General features: G+C 37.4%; 1 protein-coding gene across 2 annotated transcripts in view; it reads left to right on the top strand.

Moving 5' to 3' along the window:
* KIF4A (kinesin family member 4A) overlaps nt 1-17118 on the top strand; it is a 126680-nt gene that overhangs the window by 39002 nt on the left and 70560 nt on the right. For both annotated transcript variants that reach the window (XM_087813556.1, XM_087813555.1), the window contains exons 9-11: nt 6348-6464; nt 7087-7262; nt 11412-11473. In XM_087813556.1, coding sequence (XP_087669682.1) covers nt 6348-6464; nt 7087-7262; nt 11412-11473 — 355 coding nt within the window. The remainder of the gene's footprint in view (nt 1-6347; nt 6465-7086; nt 7263-11411; nt 11474-17118) is intronic.

The following is a 17118-nucleotide window of genomic DNA, read 5'->3' as shown; positions in this document are numbered from 1 at the left end:
ACCCTTTGGGTGTGTGGCTTATGGAGCTAATCACGTGGTGCTCTGTTGTGGTTTTAAGCCAGCTACTGGATGTTTTGGTTCTGGGGCCTTTTGATAGGGGCTCAGGTGCAGGCCAAGGTCATCTACTGCCTATGACCAGCCCAGGGCTACCTGGTAGAAGCTACAAAGCATTTGTGGTTGGTAGATCCTTGTGCAGGGCCTAAAGACCATAGGAGAGGCCACACTGTGAACCCAGGATGGTTGCCACAATCACCAGGCCTGGGGCCTCAAAGCACAAAGCATTGGGTAACCCTGAGGCTTACCACTGCATGTCAGTTTCCCTCAAGGATCAACTGCTAAAAGAGCCTCGAGCAGTATGTGAGTTGGGTGAGGTGGGGTCTCAGGGAGTCACCAATGTGGAGTGAGTGGTGTTCACAAGGTTAATACAGATTCAGATTTGGCACCAGTGGGGAGCCTGGGGCCACTCAGCAAAAGGCACAGCACACACTGAGGCCAGCTGCCGCCTACCTGGGGCTTAAGTTTTTAAGAAAGACTTCATCAGGGCCGAGGCAAGCTGCATGCTGCTGAAAGAGCCTCTGGTGGTATGGGAGTTTGGTGGGGCAGGGTCTCGGAGTTGTCAGGGTGGAGTGAGTGGAGTTCACGAGGCTAACGTAAATTCAGGTTTGGCTGTGTGGGTAAAAGGCTCAACACAGGAATCTTGGTACCCTCATGCCAGCTGTGTGAGAGGAGGGCTCAACACAGAGGCCCTCCATACATTGCCACGTGGTGGCTGTCCCTCCAGCCCTCTCCATGTAGCCACATAACTCAGTTTCTCCCTGTATGTCTCTGGTGCCCCCTGGGCAGCTGTCCTTCAGCTGGAACACAGGGTGAGTGCCTGTGAGCTAGTAAGTCTGTGCATTGGCCCTTTAAGAGGATACCTGGGTTTCCATCTCACCCAAAGGGATAAAATCCCCACCGATTTTCACAGCCAGATGTTGTGGGGGCTCCCCTTCCCAGCACTGGTGCTCTGGGCTTAAGAGCTCGGTGTGGACCTGGGACCCCTCCATCTCCATCCCCCATACCAGTCTCAATGTGACTTCTTCATATCTGTTATAGGACTTCAGCTAGTCTTGAGATGGTTCTCCAGTTTGATCTATAATTTATTTGTAATTTTGATGTGATCATGGCAGGAGGGGAACACAGTGTTACCTCCTCTACCATCTTGACTGGAAACATAGTAACTCTTTTTTGAATGAAGCTGTTAAATGCAATTCTAACAGTTGAAATAAATTTTTTAAAGGATTTTAAATTCACGTAAATTTATAATTTCAAATTTATATCATTGTGGATGTAAGTCAATCTTCAAACAAGAGTATCATAGCTGTTTTTATTTTCACAGTTTCCTTATATTAACTTGCATATCATAAAATTTTTCCATGATAAAAAATGCAATGTGTCCAACAAATGACTTGTATTTAGAATATATAAAGAACTCTCAAAACTCAGTCCATCTAGAAAATGGGCAAAGGTCATGAGCAGATATTTCACTGAAGAAGATATACAGATGGCAATAAGCACATGAAAAGATGCTCAGTATCATTAGTCATTAAGAAAATGCAAATGAAAACCATAATGAGCTATATCACTGCCCACCTTTCAGAATAGCTAAAAGAAAAAATAGTGACAATACCAAATGCTGACAAGAATATGGAGAAATTGAATCTCTCATACATTGCCATTGGGAATGTAGAAAGGTACAGACCCTCTGGAAAATGAACTAATGGTTTCTTCTAAAACTAAACATGTGCTTACTATATGATACAGCAATTGTACTATTGGGTGTTTATCCCATAGAACATGTACGTTCACAGAAAACCCTGTACATGAATGTTTATAGCTGCTCTATTTGTACTAAGCAAAAGCTGGAAACAACTCAGATGTCCCCCAGCAAGTGAATGGTTAAACAAACTGTGGCACATCCATGCCAGGTAATATTACTCAGCAGTAAAAGTAATGAACTTTTGATACAGACAACAGCTTGAATGGATTATTATTATGCTGATGGAGGGAAAAAAGGCCGGTATCAAAAGTTTACATATTGTGTGATGCCATTTATACATTCTTGAAATAACAAAATTACAGGGCAGAGCAGATTAATAGTTACCAGGGATTAGGGATTGAGGAGTGAACGGTAGCTGTGCCTATAAAGAGTAGCACAAGAGAGCCTGTATCTTGATTTTGGTGATGGTTACATGAAGTTTTACATGTGATAAAATTGCACAGAACTCGTCCCGGCAAGTGTGGCTCAGTTGGTTGAGTGTTGTCCCATGCACCAAAAGGTCGCCGGTGCAATTCTCGGTGAGTGCAGACAGAAAGCAGCTGATGGATGTTTCTCTCTCACATGGATGTTTCTCTCTCTCTCTCCCTCCCTCTCCCTCTCCCTCAAATCAGTAAAAACAGTATTTTTTTAAATTGCACAAACTACATGCACAAACATACATATAGTGTACATGTAAAAACTGGAGAAATCTGATTAAGCTCTGGGGATTGTGTCAATGTTAAGTTCCTGGTTTGGATATTGTACTATAGTTATGAAAGATGTTACCATTGGGGGAGACTGGGTGAATGGTACACAATATCTTCCTTTACATTTTTTTGCAACTTCCTGTGAATCTATAAGTTTTTTTTAATGCAGTATAATGAAAGGTAACTTTTTTCTATTTCCCCAAATCTCCAGTGCAACATTTCTAAATATTCTCTCTTTCTGTACAAAGGAAGCATACTATGTACTCTGTTCTACTGTACCATTTATTTTTTCCACAAAATGGTATTTGTTGGAGATTGTACCATATTGGCATATACATCTCTACTGTGTTCTTTTTCATGTCTATATATTGTATAGTTATGTCATTGTATTTATTATACCATTCCCCTCTTAATGTACATTTAGGTTGGTTTCAGACTTTTGTTGTTACAAACTAGGCTCCAGTGAGCATTCTTAATTCTTAGTATATGACATGACTGGATTCCTGATGACAGTTACAATTTTATTTAAGGTTTTGCATCTATTTTTTTTTTTTGTAATTTGTTCTGGTATCAATTATCAAGAAAATCCTGATTCATACTGATACATAGCTGCAAATTATAAACATTTTTAATAGCCCATTTTACAATCTCAGGATTTGATATTTAAATCCAAATTTGGATCAATAACAATATCTTTTCTAAATTTATTTTATTTAATAACTATAAATATCTGACAAAACACTCAAAAAGCTTACAAGAAGCACTGAAACCATGTGGTATTTTTAGCGTTATTAGTTAAGTGCTTCATTTGCACTATCTTATTTAATCTTTTTTTTTCTATCTTTAGTGAGATATTACAGACATATATGTAAATTTAAGGTATACAATGTGATGATTTGATGTGTATATATTGCTAAATGGTTACCACAATAAGATTACTTACCACCTCCATTCTCTCACATAATTATCTTTGTGTGTGTGTATGTGTGTGTAGTGATAACATTTAAGATTTACTCTGTTAATAACTATCAAGTATATAATATGATACTGTTAATTATAGTCATCATGCTATACATAAGATCCCCAAAATTTATTCACTTAGTAGCTGGAAGTATATACCCTTTGATCAACATCTCCCCATTTCTTCCACCCCCTCAACCTCTGGCAGCCACCATTCTACTCTCTTTCTATGAGTATAGCTTTTTTAGATTTCACGTATAAGTGAGAACATACAGTATTTGTCTTTATTCCTCTGACTTATTTCACTTATAATGCCCTCAATGTTCATCATGTCACAAAATGCAGGACTTTCTTCTTTTTATGGCTCAGTAATATTCCATTATATATGTCACATATTCTTTATCCATTCATCCATCAATGGACACTTAGATTGTGAAACCACCTTTAATACCATATCATCTTAACATGTTGAGTTCCATATTCTTTAGTACTTCACAACTGACTGTGATGCAGTGATGAGCACATGAATTGAGCAACTGCCTCTGTCTGGTGTTTTACTATAAGCTCACATGCTATAGTGGTATAATTACTTGCATATTTTTCCAAGAGTGAGCATATGAACTGGCAAAAAATCTAGTGCAAAGCCACAACCTTAAATTATAGATTTGCAAAATAGACATATATACAAATAATAGAGGTATTTTTAAAGATGGCAGAAAATTAATAAACCTTGATGCACAAAATAATGTACTGGTAGACCGCCAGCATGTTAACATTTAGTATATAGCACATTGGAGTAAGCCCATTTAAATGCAGTTTTTAAAATAGTTAAAATAATTTTAAATAGTGGTGATGGTTGCACAACAGTGTGAATGTACTTAATGCCACTGAACTTTACACTTAAAGATGGTTAAAATGGTAAATTTCATGTTACCACAATAAAAAATAATTTTTAAAACAAAATCCAAATTGCAGTGGCAGAAACTCTGCAGTATCTCTGTCCCTAAAGTATCCCTAAGGTTCTGAGGAACGCAGTTTGAAAACCACTGCCCTGCAGGATAAATGCAAATATTGGAACTACCTATAATTCCTAAATGTATAGTGCTCTTTCACAAACATGTGCCTTGACATGTGCTACTTCATCTGCCCGGAATGTCCTTACATTCTTCTTTCTTACCCTTCCCTCCTCCATTGGCATTGTCCTAGTCATCCTTCACAATTCAGCTAAAATTTTCATTTCTTCTCAGACACCTTTCTTTACCTTTCCAGGTAAAGTTTACCACTCTCTCCTGTGAGAACCCATGTTTACTATACATAACCTCTTCCTTTAACATTATATTTGCAATTATTTGTTTGTGTGTGTATCTCTGCTGGTAAATTATGAACTCCTTGAGAGTAGGGAGTGTGACTTATTCATCTTTGTATCTCTAATACCAAGCGCAATGCCTAGAGCATTGTACATGTTCACTAAAGGTTCAATGAAAAGCCTCGGATATGTGGAGTGAGAAAAAAGGAAGAGTCCAGGATGTCTCAGGTTTACTGTTTGTTGAGTGACTGGTTAGATGGTGAGACAGTGAAAAGGAACAGTGCTGGAAGTGAAATAGATTTGCACTAAAAGATGAATTCTGTTTTGTTCAATGTTTTTATGCAATGCCACTTGGGCACAACCCACTGGAGGTTATTCAGCAGGCAGCCAAAATATAGCTTTGGACAACAAGAAAGAGCTCTGGCTTGGAGATGCAGATTTAGGGAATCATTAATATAGGTATTTACTGGAATTCTAGGAATGGATGAGATAACCCAGGGAGAGTATATATAGTAAGAAAAGAGCTTAGTCCCAAGAGAATACCAACATTTAATGGATGGATATTGGGAAGACTATCCCATTACGTAGACTGGGAATGATTGAGAATGGAGAGAAAGTAGTTGCATGGCTCTGGAGGGGAGACTTCAGAGTTCAAGAGTTCTTTATATACATTTTCTGTCAATTACCTATCTTTAGCCTCAAGGTTCTCCTCTTTCCAAGGTACCTGCTGCCTTTAAGTGAGCAATGTAGCTCATTTCCATAGAGCATAGAGATTAAGACCATGGACTTTGGAGCCAGGCTGCCTACATTTGAAATCTGGCTCTTCCACATATTAGCTGCATGATATTAGACAAGTTACCTTACCTCTTTGTGCCTCAACTCTCATATCTGTCAATCTAGGGATAATCATAGTTTATACATACTTTATAGGACTACTGTGAGGGTTTAATGAGTTAATATGTACAGGGGTGGCCAAAGTAGATTTATAGTTGTGAGTACGTGAAACAGAATTTGTTCTTGTATTATTATTTATTATTGTATTATTTTCCATACAACCAACTATAAACCCACTTTTGGCCACCCCTGTATAAAGTACCTAAAACAGTGTCTATCTTATAGTAAACACTATATAAACTTAGCTGTTCTTATCACTCTCTTCATCATTATTGTCCCTCTGCAGGCACTTTAGTAATGATAAGATGATTAAAAAATAGCTGTTAATCTAATTTCACGGAATTAATCTAAGGATTAAGTGTGATAATGGATATAGAAAGTAAATAACTATGCAAGTGGTGGTTGACATAGTGATAGTTATCTGTCTGTCTGCTTTGTTGCCATGGGAAAGGATGAGTAGTACCAACAGACTCAGTTGTGTATATCCAAGGTTTGGACCTTGGTCCTTTGAACTTTACTTAAAGAGGCACTCTAAGAAAAGTGAACAGGTTAAGAAATTTCCTTAAGATTGATAAGTGAATATTTCTAAGGGGTCTTTAATTCTTTTACCTTTCTTAGGATAAATGTAGGTAATAAGTTTGATGCTTTACCAAGCACTTTAAATTTTACTTCCTGCTATTAGGTATTAATATTAACCGAGGACTCCTATGCTTGGGAAATGTGATCAGTGCTCTCGGAGATGACAAAAAGGGTGGCTTTGTGCCCTATAGAGACTCCAAGTTGACTCGACTGCTTCAAGGTAAGCATAAAGTGCCTCTAAACATAAGAGAGAGTAGTTAAGATAGTGCTGAGAAAGCAGAAATGGAATAGGTTAAAAAAACAGATTTTTGGACTATCACATACAGAGCTGTCTAATTGATAAATAGGAAAGAGACCTGTTGGCAAGCAGGCTTGTAAAATAATGGAAATATGTCTTCATATATAGTTTGAAAGCCAAGAAGTCTGCAGAATACCAACTGTACTTAGTACTTTGTATCTAAAAATGAACTTGGTTACTCTTTATTAGTGCTGATAAACAGAATTCCCTGAAGAGTTAAAATCTACCTAATGGGGGCATCCCAAGAATGTTTAATCCCAATAGTGGCTCCTGACTTACTTGGGCTTTAACCTGTTGTTTTAACCCGATTAACTACTGAAATCACAGTCTCTCCCAAGAATGAGGACATATGCAATAGTATTTTAAACTATTATTATTTTATACATCAAAAATCTTTGTGTTTTTATATTGTCACAAATAGGAAATTTGTAGACACTCACTTTTTTCCCCTTACAGCTCTGATTTTGAAGTCACCAGCCCATATAGACAGCTTTGTTTGCATTTTACTTGTTTGATTTAATTTCCTGCCATTGTTCTTTTTCAGATTCTCTAGGAGGTAATAGCCACACTCTTATGATAGCTTGTGTGAGTCCTGCTGACTCCAATCTAGAAGAAACATTAAATACCCTTCGCTATGCTGACAGAGCAAGAAAAATCAAGAATAAACCTGTTGTTAATATTGATCCCCGGACAGCTGAACTTAATCATCTGAAGCAACAGGTATAAGGGACTTAAAATTTGATGAGAAAAATTAGAAGAACGTGAGTAGAATAATAGAGCTGCTTTTGTTTCTTAGCTTCTCCTCTACCAGAAGTTTAGAGGTACTGATTAAGTGTTACGTTAGTTTGTGGAATTCTTATTCCTATTAACGTGGTTGTCATATTTAAGATTAGGGGTGGCATTGGAGATTTCACTGATAAAGAAGTGAACATTGAGAAATAAGACGAGAGGTAGGCAGGAATCAAATCCTGAAGGTCCTCACATGACTTGTTAAAGAACTTAGAACTCAACCTGAGAGCTATGGAGAGCCATTGAAAGATTTTAAATGACAAGGCGACATGGTGAAATGTATGTTTTAGGGAGATCACTCTAGCAAGCCTAAAGAAAGTGGATTACAGGTGGGCATGACTAGAAATGGGAAAATAAAGTAGGCTGTTATAATAATTCAGGCCTGAACTAAAGATAATAGCAATAGAGATGGGAAGAAGGGGACAAATTAGAAAAAACACACAAGGAAGTAGAATGTATAGGGCTTACTTGGTACAGATTTGATGTGGAAGGGCAGGTGAGGATAATCAAGGTTAATTCCCAGATTTCTTGCTTGGACAATTGAATAAATGGTAGTACCAGTCATTGAGTCAGGGAATACAGTTTGAAAAACAGGGTCAGGTAGAAAATGATGAGACTCAGTTTGAATTTTTAAAATTTGAAGTGCTTGGGGAGACATGTAAGTAGAGTTGCTAAGTAAAAGAGCAGAATGCTGTCGGATAGACAGTGAATGCTAGATAAGTAAGCAGAGGAAGTTGATAGGCTCTTCTTTCAAGAAGACAAGATAAAAGAAGACAAGAAGTAGTAGTTGAGGTTCAAGGGATGTAGGTTTGTTTTTAAAATATGGAAGAGACTTGAACAAGGGAAAGAATTAGTTGGGAGAGACTGAAACTGAGAACAGGGACTAGTTGGTAAGGAGCCATCATCTCTAAGTAGTTGAGGTTCTGAGCACGAATAAAGATGGATTTGCTTTAGATAATAGAGGGGATACCTGCCCCAAGACTAGAAGAAGAGGTTAGGATAGGAATAATACAGTGACACTAATTTAGAGGGAAAAGAAGGGAAATTGAAGGATTTTCATCCTGATGACCTTTATCTTCTTAGTTAAGTAGGAGGCAAGGTCATCTAAGAGCAAGCAAGCAGATAATAGGGTAGAGGGATTGAGGAGACCACAAAAGACTTGAAATCACAGAAACAGAAGAGGTAGTTAACTATAGGCATGAATTTGTGATAGTGTCATCATGACTGGTTGTGCAGCAGCTCAGTATCCCTGATAGAGGAGCTGAGAAGGCAGGTAGTTGGATTAATTCATGCTTGAGTTGTGACGTTTTCTTGCCTTCCAGGGTATAATACTCTTTCCACTGGGAATCTAGTGTTTCCCAACTGTCCAGTGCTTACTCCACCTCCGGCCTTCCTTCTCAATGATGACTACTATTCAGTTAATCTCTTTTCTTCCCTCCCCTTCTCCTTTATCTCCTTCTCTGCTAAGGGGTCACAATAGAAAATACATGTATTTACCTGTTCACAGTATCATCTAAATTATAAAATACCACACTCAGTTCTGTCTCTCTATTTTCTTTCATGTGTATGCTTATTGCCCAAAATGTTCTTCTTCCTAGTCATTTATTTTTTTCATTAATTCCAACAATAAATGTTTATTGAACACTATTATGTGCCAGGTACTATGCTGGGATACATTGTTGAGCAAAGCAGACATAGTTGCTGCCTTCATGGAACTTAATTACCTATGGGAGAGACAGACACTAAACACATATCCTTATAAACTGAGATAGTGTTCTGTGAAAGTATGGAATCGGATTTTCTGTTATATATCTAATCTGAGAAGGCTTTCTGAGGTAGCAACATTTGAGCTGGGATCTGAGGGATTGAGTAGGAATTATGTATGCAGAAAAGAAGGAAGAGGATTCCAGGGAGAAGAAATAGGATGTGTAGCAAAGTATAGGGGTTAAAAGCAAAGTATAGTGACACTGCAGCCAGACTGCCCAAGTCCAAATCCTGGCTCTATAACTCACTAGCTATGTACCTTGGACAAGTTCTCTGTTTCTCAGGTTCTCTATATATAAATAGGAAATAATCATTGTACTGCTTCATAGGATTTTTGTGGGGGTTGAGTTAATACACATAAAATACTTAGAACAGTAGCAGGCGTATAGCAAGTCTACAAAGGTCCTGGGTTAGGAAGAAGTATAGTGCATATGAAGAACTGAAAGTGCGCCAGTGCACATCCTTTGAGTGGAGATAGCAAGGAAAGAGTATTCCAGTATTAAACTAGAGAAAAGCAGAGGCCTGATCAAAGCCTCCTGGACTGTTAAAAATGATTGATAATGATTAACCAAAAAACTTATATGCATATATGCATAACCCATGGACAATTATATGCATATATGCTTAACCCATGGACACAGACAATAGTGTGGTGAAGGCCTGGGGTGGGGAGTGGGGCAGGATGGAAGGAGTTAATGGGGGAAAAAGGGACATCTGTAATATTTTCAACAATAAAGAAAAAAATTTTTAAAATGATTGATAATTTACATTTTTAAAAGATGGTCTGGCCCTATGTGGAAATGGATTTCATTGGAGGAAGAGTAGATTCATGGAGACCACCTGAGAAATTATTGCAGTGTTCCAAGTGAGAGATAATGGTGGCTTAGATTTAGGGTGGTGGTGGTGATAAAAAGAAGTGAACAGTGGGTTAGTTAAGGGGATGAGAGTGTGGCACCCAGATTTCTGGAGTATGAAACATTTTCCCTGACCTGGGATTCACTGGAGAAGGGACAGGTTTGGAGATAGCAGACAAACAAATGGAATATTAAGTGGATAGTTGAATATATGGGTCTAATTTCAGAAAGATCTGTGTTTGGGATACATTTTGGCAGTCACTGGTTTGTAGATGGTAATTGAAGCCATAGTCAGAGTTGAGGCTTTAATGAGAGAGTGTAAAGCGAGTAGACTCATAATGAGCTTTGAGGAACTTTACCATTTAAAGGACAATTGGAGCGGGGATACACCAAGAAAGAGACTTAGAAGATCAGCTGGAAGAATAGAAGGAAAAGTAGGAAAGCATGGTTTCTGGTAAGCCAAATACTACTAAATAGTCAAGTAAAATGAAGACTGAACAATGCCCTTGGGGTGTAGTGACATGCAGATCATTGGTGACCTTAGCAAGAGTATTTAAGTGGAATACTGTGGGCAGATATCAACATTGAGATTGGGGAGCAAGTGAGAGAGGTGAACAAAAGGAAATCGAAGCAATGGGTATAGACTATTCTCTAAAACTCTGTGAAGGAGAGAAATAGGGCAAAAGAGATAGGAAGTGGGATTGGGAAGCATGCTTTTGTTTTAAGATAGGTAAAACTTGAACATATTTTAATCTTAATAGGAAGTATCCTGTAGAAAGGAGAAGTCAAAGATAGAGAAGAGAGAAGGGATAATGAACAGAGTAAGATTCATCAGGAGGCAAGAAGAGTTGGGGTCCAAAGCACAAGTGAGGAGACTGGTTGTAGGAGGCAGAACAGCACCTCTTCTGTCATAGGAAGGAATAGGAGAGGATGGTTGCACATGCACTCTGATTTGAGATCCATCCCCATGAAGCCTCCTTTTGACTGTTTTGGTATTCCATTCATTTGTTTCTTCTCAGAACCCTAAAGTACCTAACTATACTTGATGACTTAGCATCTTCTGTCTTTTATTATTTCCCACTACTACTTCAGGCCTTATACTTGTCTTCCTCAATTAGATTGTAAGCTTGAGAATAAACCACAAGAATTTAATCTCATATTCCCCTTCACATTGCCTAGCCCAGGGCTGAGTTTGACTTTTTTTAAAAAATAGATGCTCAATAAAAGTAATTAAGATACTTAGGTAAAAGGGGCAGCTCATCTTCTAAATACTAGTTATTCATGTAACATTGATTGTTCTTTTATCATTGAATCATCAACCCTGATGCTGCCTGTAATACCTAATATATGCCTTAGATTTCCTGTGCATTGAGTAAAATTACCCCACTGATGTTGTGGTAATTTCACTGATAAAGGGATAAGTAGCTTTTGATTGGTGACTATTTTTCTTTGCATTTCTCAGGTACAGCAGCTACAGGTCTTATTGCTACAAGCCCATGGAGGCACCCTGCCTGGATCTATAAAGTAAGAGCCATATGTTAATTTATTATTTTGATTTAATCCTCCCTCAAGGATATCTTTTCCAATGATTTTTTGAGAGAGTGGAAGGGATGGAGGAAGGGAGAGAGAGAGAGAGAGAAACATCAACGTGAGAGAGACACATCAATTGATTACCACCCACCTGTGCCCCAACTAAGGCCGGGGATCCAACCTGCAACCCAGGTACGTGCCCTTGACTGGAGTTAAACTCATGATCCTTCGGTCTGCGGACCAGCACTGCAGACCAGCACTATAACCACTGAGCCACACTGGCCAGGGCCATATATTAATTTTAAATGTATACTCTAGCAGAAGCTATTTCTCCTGATAGTTGTTTTCCCCTGATATATTAAAGTTTCTGATAGCATTGGTGTCAAGGTAGGGATCTTACCAAACTTGCTGACTGTTTTGGATTTAGCTAGTTGGCTTTGAGGTAGCCTGATGTAATAGGAAGAGCATGGGTTCTGGCCTTAGAAATTTATTCATTGGAATTCTACTATGAGGAAGAACTGTCTCTGATCTCCCATTTATTCATTGATTTTTTATTTATATCCATGTAGACTCATGGGTATTTATTTTATTCTATGGGTTAATATCCAATACTATCATTATTTGTTTTATGACTTAAATTGTTCCTGCTTTGTCTGCTAGGAGCTCCTTTAGGGTGGCTTTTATGTTCTTTAACATACCCTCAACTTTTTGAGCATTTCCACAAAATATTCCGCACCTATCTTGTATTTTCACCACCCCAGTTCTGGAATCAACCATATCTCCAAAGAGCCCTGGTATTTTTTTTAATTGCAAAATGGTGTTTAGAAACCAGATCTGGGCACTTAGGTGTGCTCATTGTTACTGAGGTGTCACTACTTCTAGGCCCCCTCAGTGGGTAATGCTAGGAAATATCTGTATGCATAGTAACTCACTTATACACTCATATCTATATTTTGACATCTATGTACCTGTATATACAGGGTGGAACAAACATAGGTTTACAGTAGTGAGTACATGAAACAGAATTTATTTTTGTATTATCATTTACTAATTATTGTATTATTTTCCATACAAACAACTGTAAACTTACTTTTGCCCTACCCTGTATGTTAGAAATCATGATTTTATACTGATACCTCTGATTCCAATCCAACACTGCAGGGTTCATTTTAGCCTTCCTCTCCTTTTATAAACTTCTTTCTCCAACAGTGAGAAACCAGCTGTCATTCTTGTTCTGTTCTGGTATACACATAAAGTAGTTTCAGAATTGCTAGCCCATACCCCTGTGAGAAACACTTGTATGAACTAGATTACAGCATTTATGTATAGTTCTTTTTGTCCTTAGGCTTAGAGTATCCAGGCAAGGTACTATCTCCCACAGTCAGTGTTTGTATTTCATTTTGAGTTCCCTCTACGTCTTGGTTGGTTTTAATTGTTTACATTTTGGATATGTGAAGGGTATATGAAATATGATCTAAGTCAGAGTTATACAGAAAGATATAATCAGAGCAGAGAAATGTGAATCAGAACCACGATGAGATCACTGCATACCCGTTAGGATGACTACTATAAAAAAACAAACAAAAACAAACCCAGGAAATAACAGATGTTGTTTAGGATGTGAGGAGGATGTGGAGAAATTAGAAACTTTGTGCACTGTTGGAGGGATTGTAAAATGGTCTAACTGCTATGGAAAACAGTATGGAGTTTCCTCAAACAATTAAAAATAGAAATGCCATTTGATCCAGCAATTCTACTTCTGGGTATATACCTAAAAGAATTGAAATCAGAGTCTCAAAGAGATATCTGCACTCCCATGTTCACAGCAGCAGCATTCACAATAGCCAAGAGGTGGAAGCAACACAATGTCCATAGACAGATAAATGTATAAACAAAATGTGGCATATTCATACAACAGAATATTATTTAGCCTTAAAAAAGAAGGAAATTCTGACAGATGTACAGCATGGATGAACCTTGAGAACATTATGCTAAGTGAAACAAGGTAATTACAAAATACAAATATTGTATGATTTCCCCCCATATGAGGTACTTAGAGTAATCAAATGAAAGTAGAATGACGTTTGTCAGGGGCTGGGAAGAGGGAGAAATGGGCAGTTATTGATAAGTGTGTACAGAGTTCCAGTTTGCAAGATTAAAAAGTTTTGAGGATAAATGCTGGTGATGGTTGCTCAGTGTTGTGAATATTCTTTTTTCCACCTCAAATCCACTTTACTTTTTAAAATTAAATTTATTGAGATGACATTGGTTAGTAAGATTAAGATTATACAGGTTTCAACATTTTGAATCACATACTTAAAAATGGTTAAAGTGGTAAATTTTATTTTGTATATTTTACCACAATTTTTAGAAAAAGGGCCAAGGGATAAAAAACTCAGTAGAAAAATGGGACACATGAACAGACAATTCACCAGAAAAGGATATAAAAGTAGCCCTGAAACATGAAAAAATGCTCAAGCCCACTCATAATTAAAGAAATACAAGTTAAAACAACACAAATAGTATTTCTCACCTATCATATTCATAAAAAATGGAAAAATATGACATCACATTCCATTGGTGAGGCTGTGGGGGAAACAAGCACTCTCATATAATTCTGTTGGGAATGCAAATGGATGTAACCCTTCTGGAGGGGACTATGGCAATATCTGACAAAACCAGACATGTACTTACCTTTTGTCCCAGAAATCCCATTTCTAAAAATCTACTCTGAAGATAAATAACTAACAACGCAAAAATATATACATACTGCAGCATGTCTGTAATTGCCAAATATTGGAAACAACCGAAATGCCCATATATACAAAGAGATGTTGAATATATGGCACATGTACACATGTAAGAGACCATGCAGCTGTAAAAAAAAAAAAAATAATGAGGGAGACTTCTATGAACAGATAAGAAATGATTTCCAGAAAATACTGAAAAAAGTAAAGCCACAAAGAGTATCTGTAGTATACTACAGGAGGGCTAAATCAGAAATGAAAGAGACTGATTAAATACAAGGGGAGGGAGAATAGTGGTGGAAAAGGGGTGGAAATAAGTGTGGAATGGGAACACGGTTAGCAGGGAGAAAGAGGGAATGACACTTCTCTGAGCATATATATGTATGCGTGTGTGTGTGTTTATACTTGTTTTTTTTCCTTTTGAAAAATATTGTGGTAAAAAACAACAAAATTTACTATCTTAACCATTTTTAAGTGTACAGTTCAGTAGTGCTAAGTATATTCACATTGTGGTGCAATGAATCTCTAGAACTTTTGCTTCTTGCAAAACTGAAACTCAATACTCATTAAACAACAACTCCTTACCCCACCCCTATCTATTCTTTTATAGTTTTCTGCCATTGCTTTTATTTATAGAATGCTCTTCACCTTCGCCTATATTTTCTTCTAGTTTTCTTGTAGGTTTTTTCTTTTTTTAAAAACTGTGGTAAAGAACATATAACATAAAATTTACTATTTTAACCATTTTTAAAAGTTATCTTTACTGTTGAAAGTATTACAGATGTCCCCCTTCCCCCCCCCTTGCCATTGACCCCCCTCCACCCTGCTCCTGCCCTCTCCCCAGGCCTCCCTGCACTATTGTCTGTCCATGGGCTATGCATATATGCATATAAGTTCATTGGTTAATCTCTTCCCGCGCCCCGCCCCCCCCCACACACACACACACACACACACTTCCCTCCAAAATACGTTAGTCTGTTGCATGCTTCAATGTCTCTGGATCTATTTTTTTCATCAGTTTATTTTGTTCATTAGATTCCACATATGAGTGAGATCATGTGATATTTGTCTCTCTCTGACTGACTTATTTCGCTTAGCATAATACTCTCTAGGTCCCACCATGTTGTCTCATAGGGTAAGAGATCCTTCCTTTTTACAGTTGCATAGTATTCCGTGGTATAAATGTACCACAATTTTTTCATCCATTCATCTACTGATGGGCACTATCTTAACCATTTTTAAGTGCACAGTTGAGTAGAATTAAGTGAAACAGCTCCCCAGAACTTTTTCATCATGTAAAACTGAAATTATATACCCATTAAACAACAACTCTTCTTGTGCCCTTCTTCTCATCCCCTGGTAACCACCATTCTACTTTCTGTTTCTATGAATTTGACTACTTTAGATACCTCATATAAATGGAATCACACAGTGTTTGTCTTTTTGTGACTGGCTTATTTCATCGAATACCGGGTTGGCCAAAAGTAGGTTTACAGTTGTTCATATGAAAAATAATACAATAATTAATAATAATCTAAGAATAAACTCTTTGTGTTTTATGTACTCATGACTATATACCTACTTTTTCCCCACCCTTTATATACCATTTCTTGTGTATCCATTCATTCATCAATGGACAGGAGTTGCTTTTCCACCTTTTGGCAATTATGAATAATGCTGCTGTGAACATAGGTGTGCAGATATCTTTTTAAGACCCTGCTTTTGATTTCTTTGGATATGTACCCAAAAGCAGAATAACTAGATCATATAGTAATTCTATTTAAAAATTTTAAACTAAACTACCATACTGTTTTCCATAGTTGTCTGCATATAGTCACCCTAATTTTGGGCCCTATTTTTAACAGTTCTTTATATATTAGTGATATTAGTTCTTTGACTGTAGTGTATTACAAATATTTTCTTCAAATGTATTCTCTTTATTGTGTTTCTCATGCAAAATTTTTATATTTTTATGTAGTGAAAAGTTTATCAATCATTTTTTATTGTATCTGGACTTTTTAGCAACTTTATTGAGATTACCTTAAAGTTCACTCATTTTAATTGTACGATTCAATGACATTTAGTAAATTCACAGAGTTGTACAACTATCACCACAATCCAATTTTAGAGCATTTCCGTCACCTCAAAATGATCCCTTATGCTATTTGCAGTCACTCCTGGTCCCACTCCCAATCCCAGCCAACCACTAGTCTGCTTTCTGTCTCTAGAGATTTGCCTATTATGAACATATCATATACATGGAATCATGCAGTATATGGACTTATTGTCCGGCTTCTTTCACCTATAATGTTTTGTGTTGTTGTTTTTTGTTGTTTTTTTAATATATTTTTATTGATTTCAGAGAGAGGAAAGGAGAGGGATAGAAACATCAATGATGAGAGAGTCATTGATCGAGCCCACAACCCGGGCATGTGCCCTGACCAGGAATCGAACCCCGATCGCCTGGATCCTAGGTCGACGCTCAACCGCTGAGCCACGCCCGGCCGGGCTCACCTATAATGTTTTTGAGATTCATCCATGTTATATAGCATGTGTCAGCACTTCATTCCTTTTTATTGCTGAATAGTATTTCATTGTCTGGATATACTGTATTTTGTCCATTCAGCAGTTAATAGACTTTGGTTGTTTCACCTTTTTGGCTATTATGAATAATGCTGCTATGAATATTCACTGGCAAGTTTTTTTGTGAACATGTGTTTTTTATTGGGTAGATACCTAAAAGTGGAATTGCTGGGTCGTATGTTTAACTTTTTAAGGAACTGCCAAACTGTTTTCCAAAGTGACTAATGTTTACCTTCTCCTCATGCTTCTGGGTTTTGATTCATAGTTAGAAACCCTTTTCCTACACCAAGGTTAAAAAGGAATTCACCG

The sequence above is a fragment of the Miniopterus natalensis genome, chromosome X, assembly GCF_054644295.1.
Source record: "Miniopterus natalensis isolate mMinNat1 chromosome X, mMinNat1.hap1, whole genome shotgun sequence".
Classification (NCBI taxonomy): Eukaryota; Metazoa; Chordata; class Mammalia; order Chiroptera; family Miniopteridae; genus Miniopterus; species Miniopterus natalensis.
Note: the sequence above shows the minus strand (reverse complement) of the source record. Positions and strands in the feature narration are given on the sequence as shown.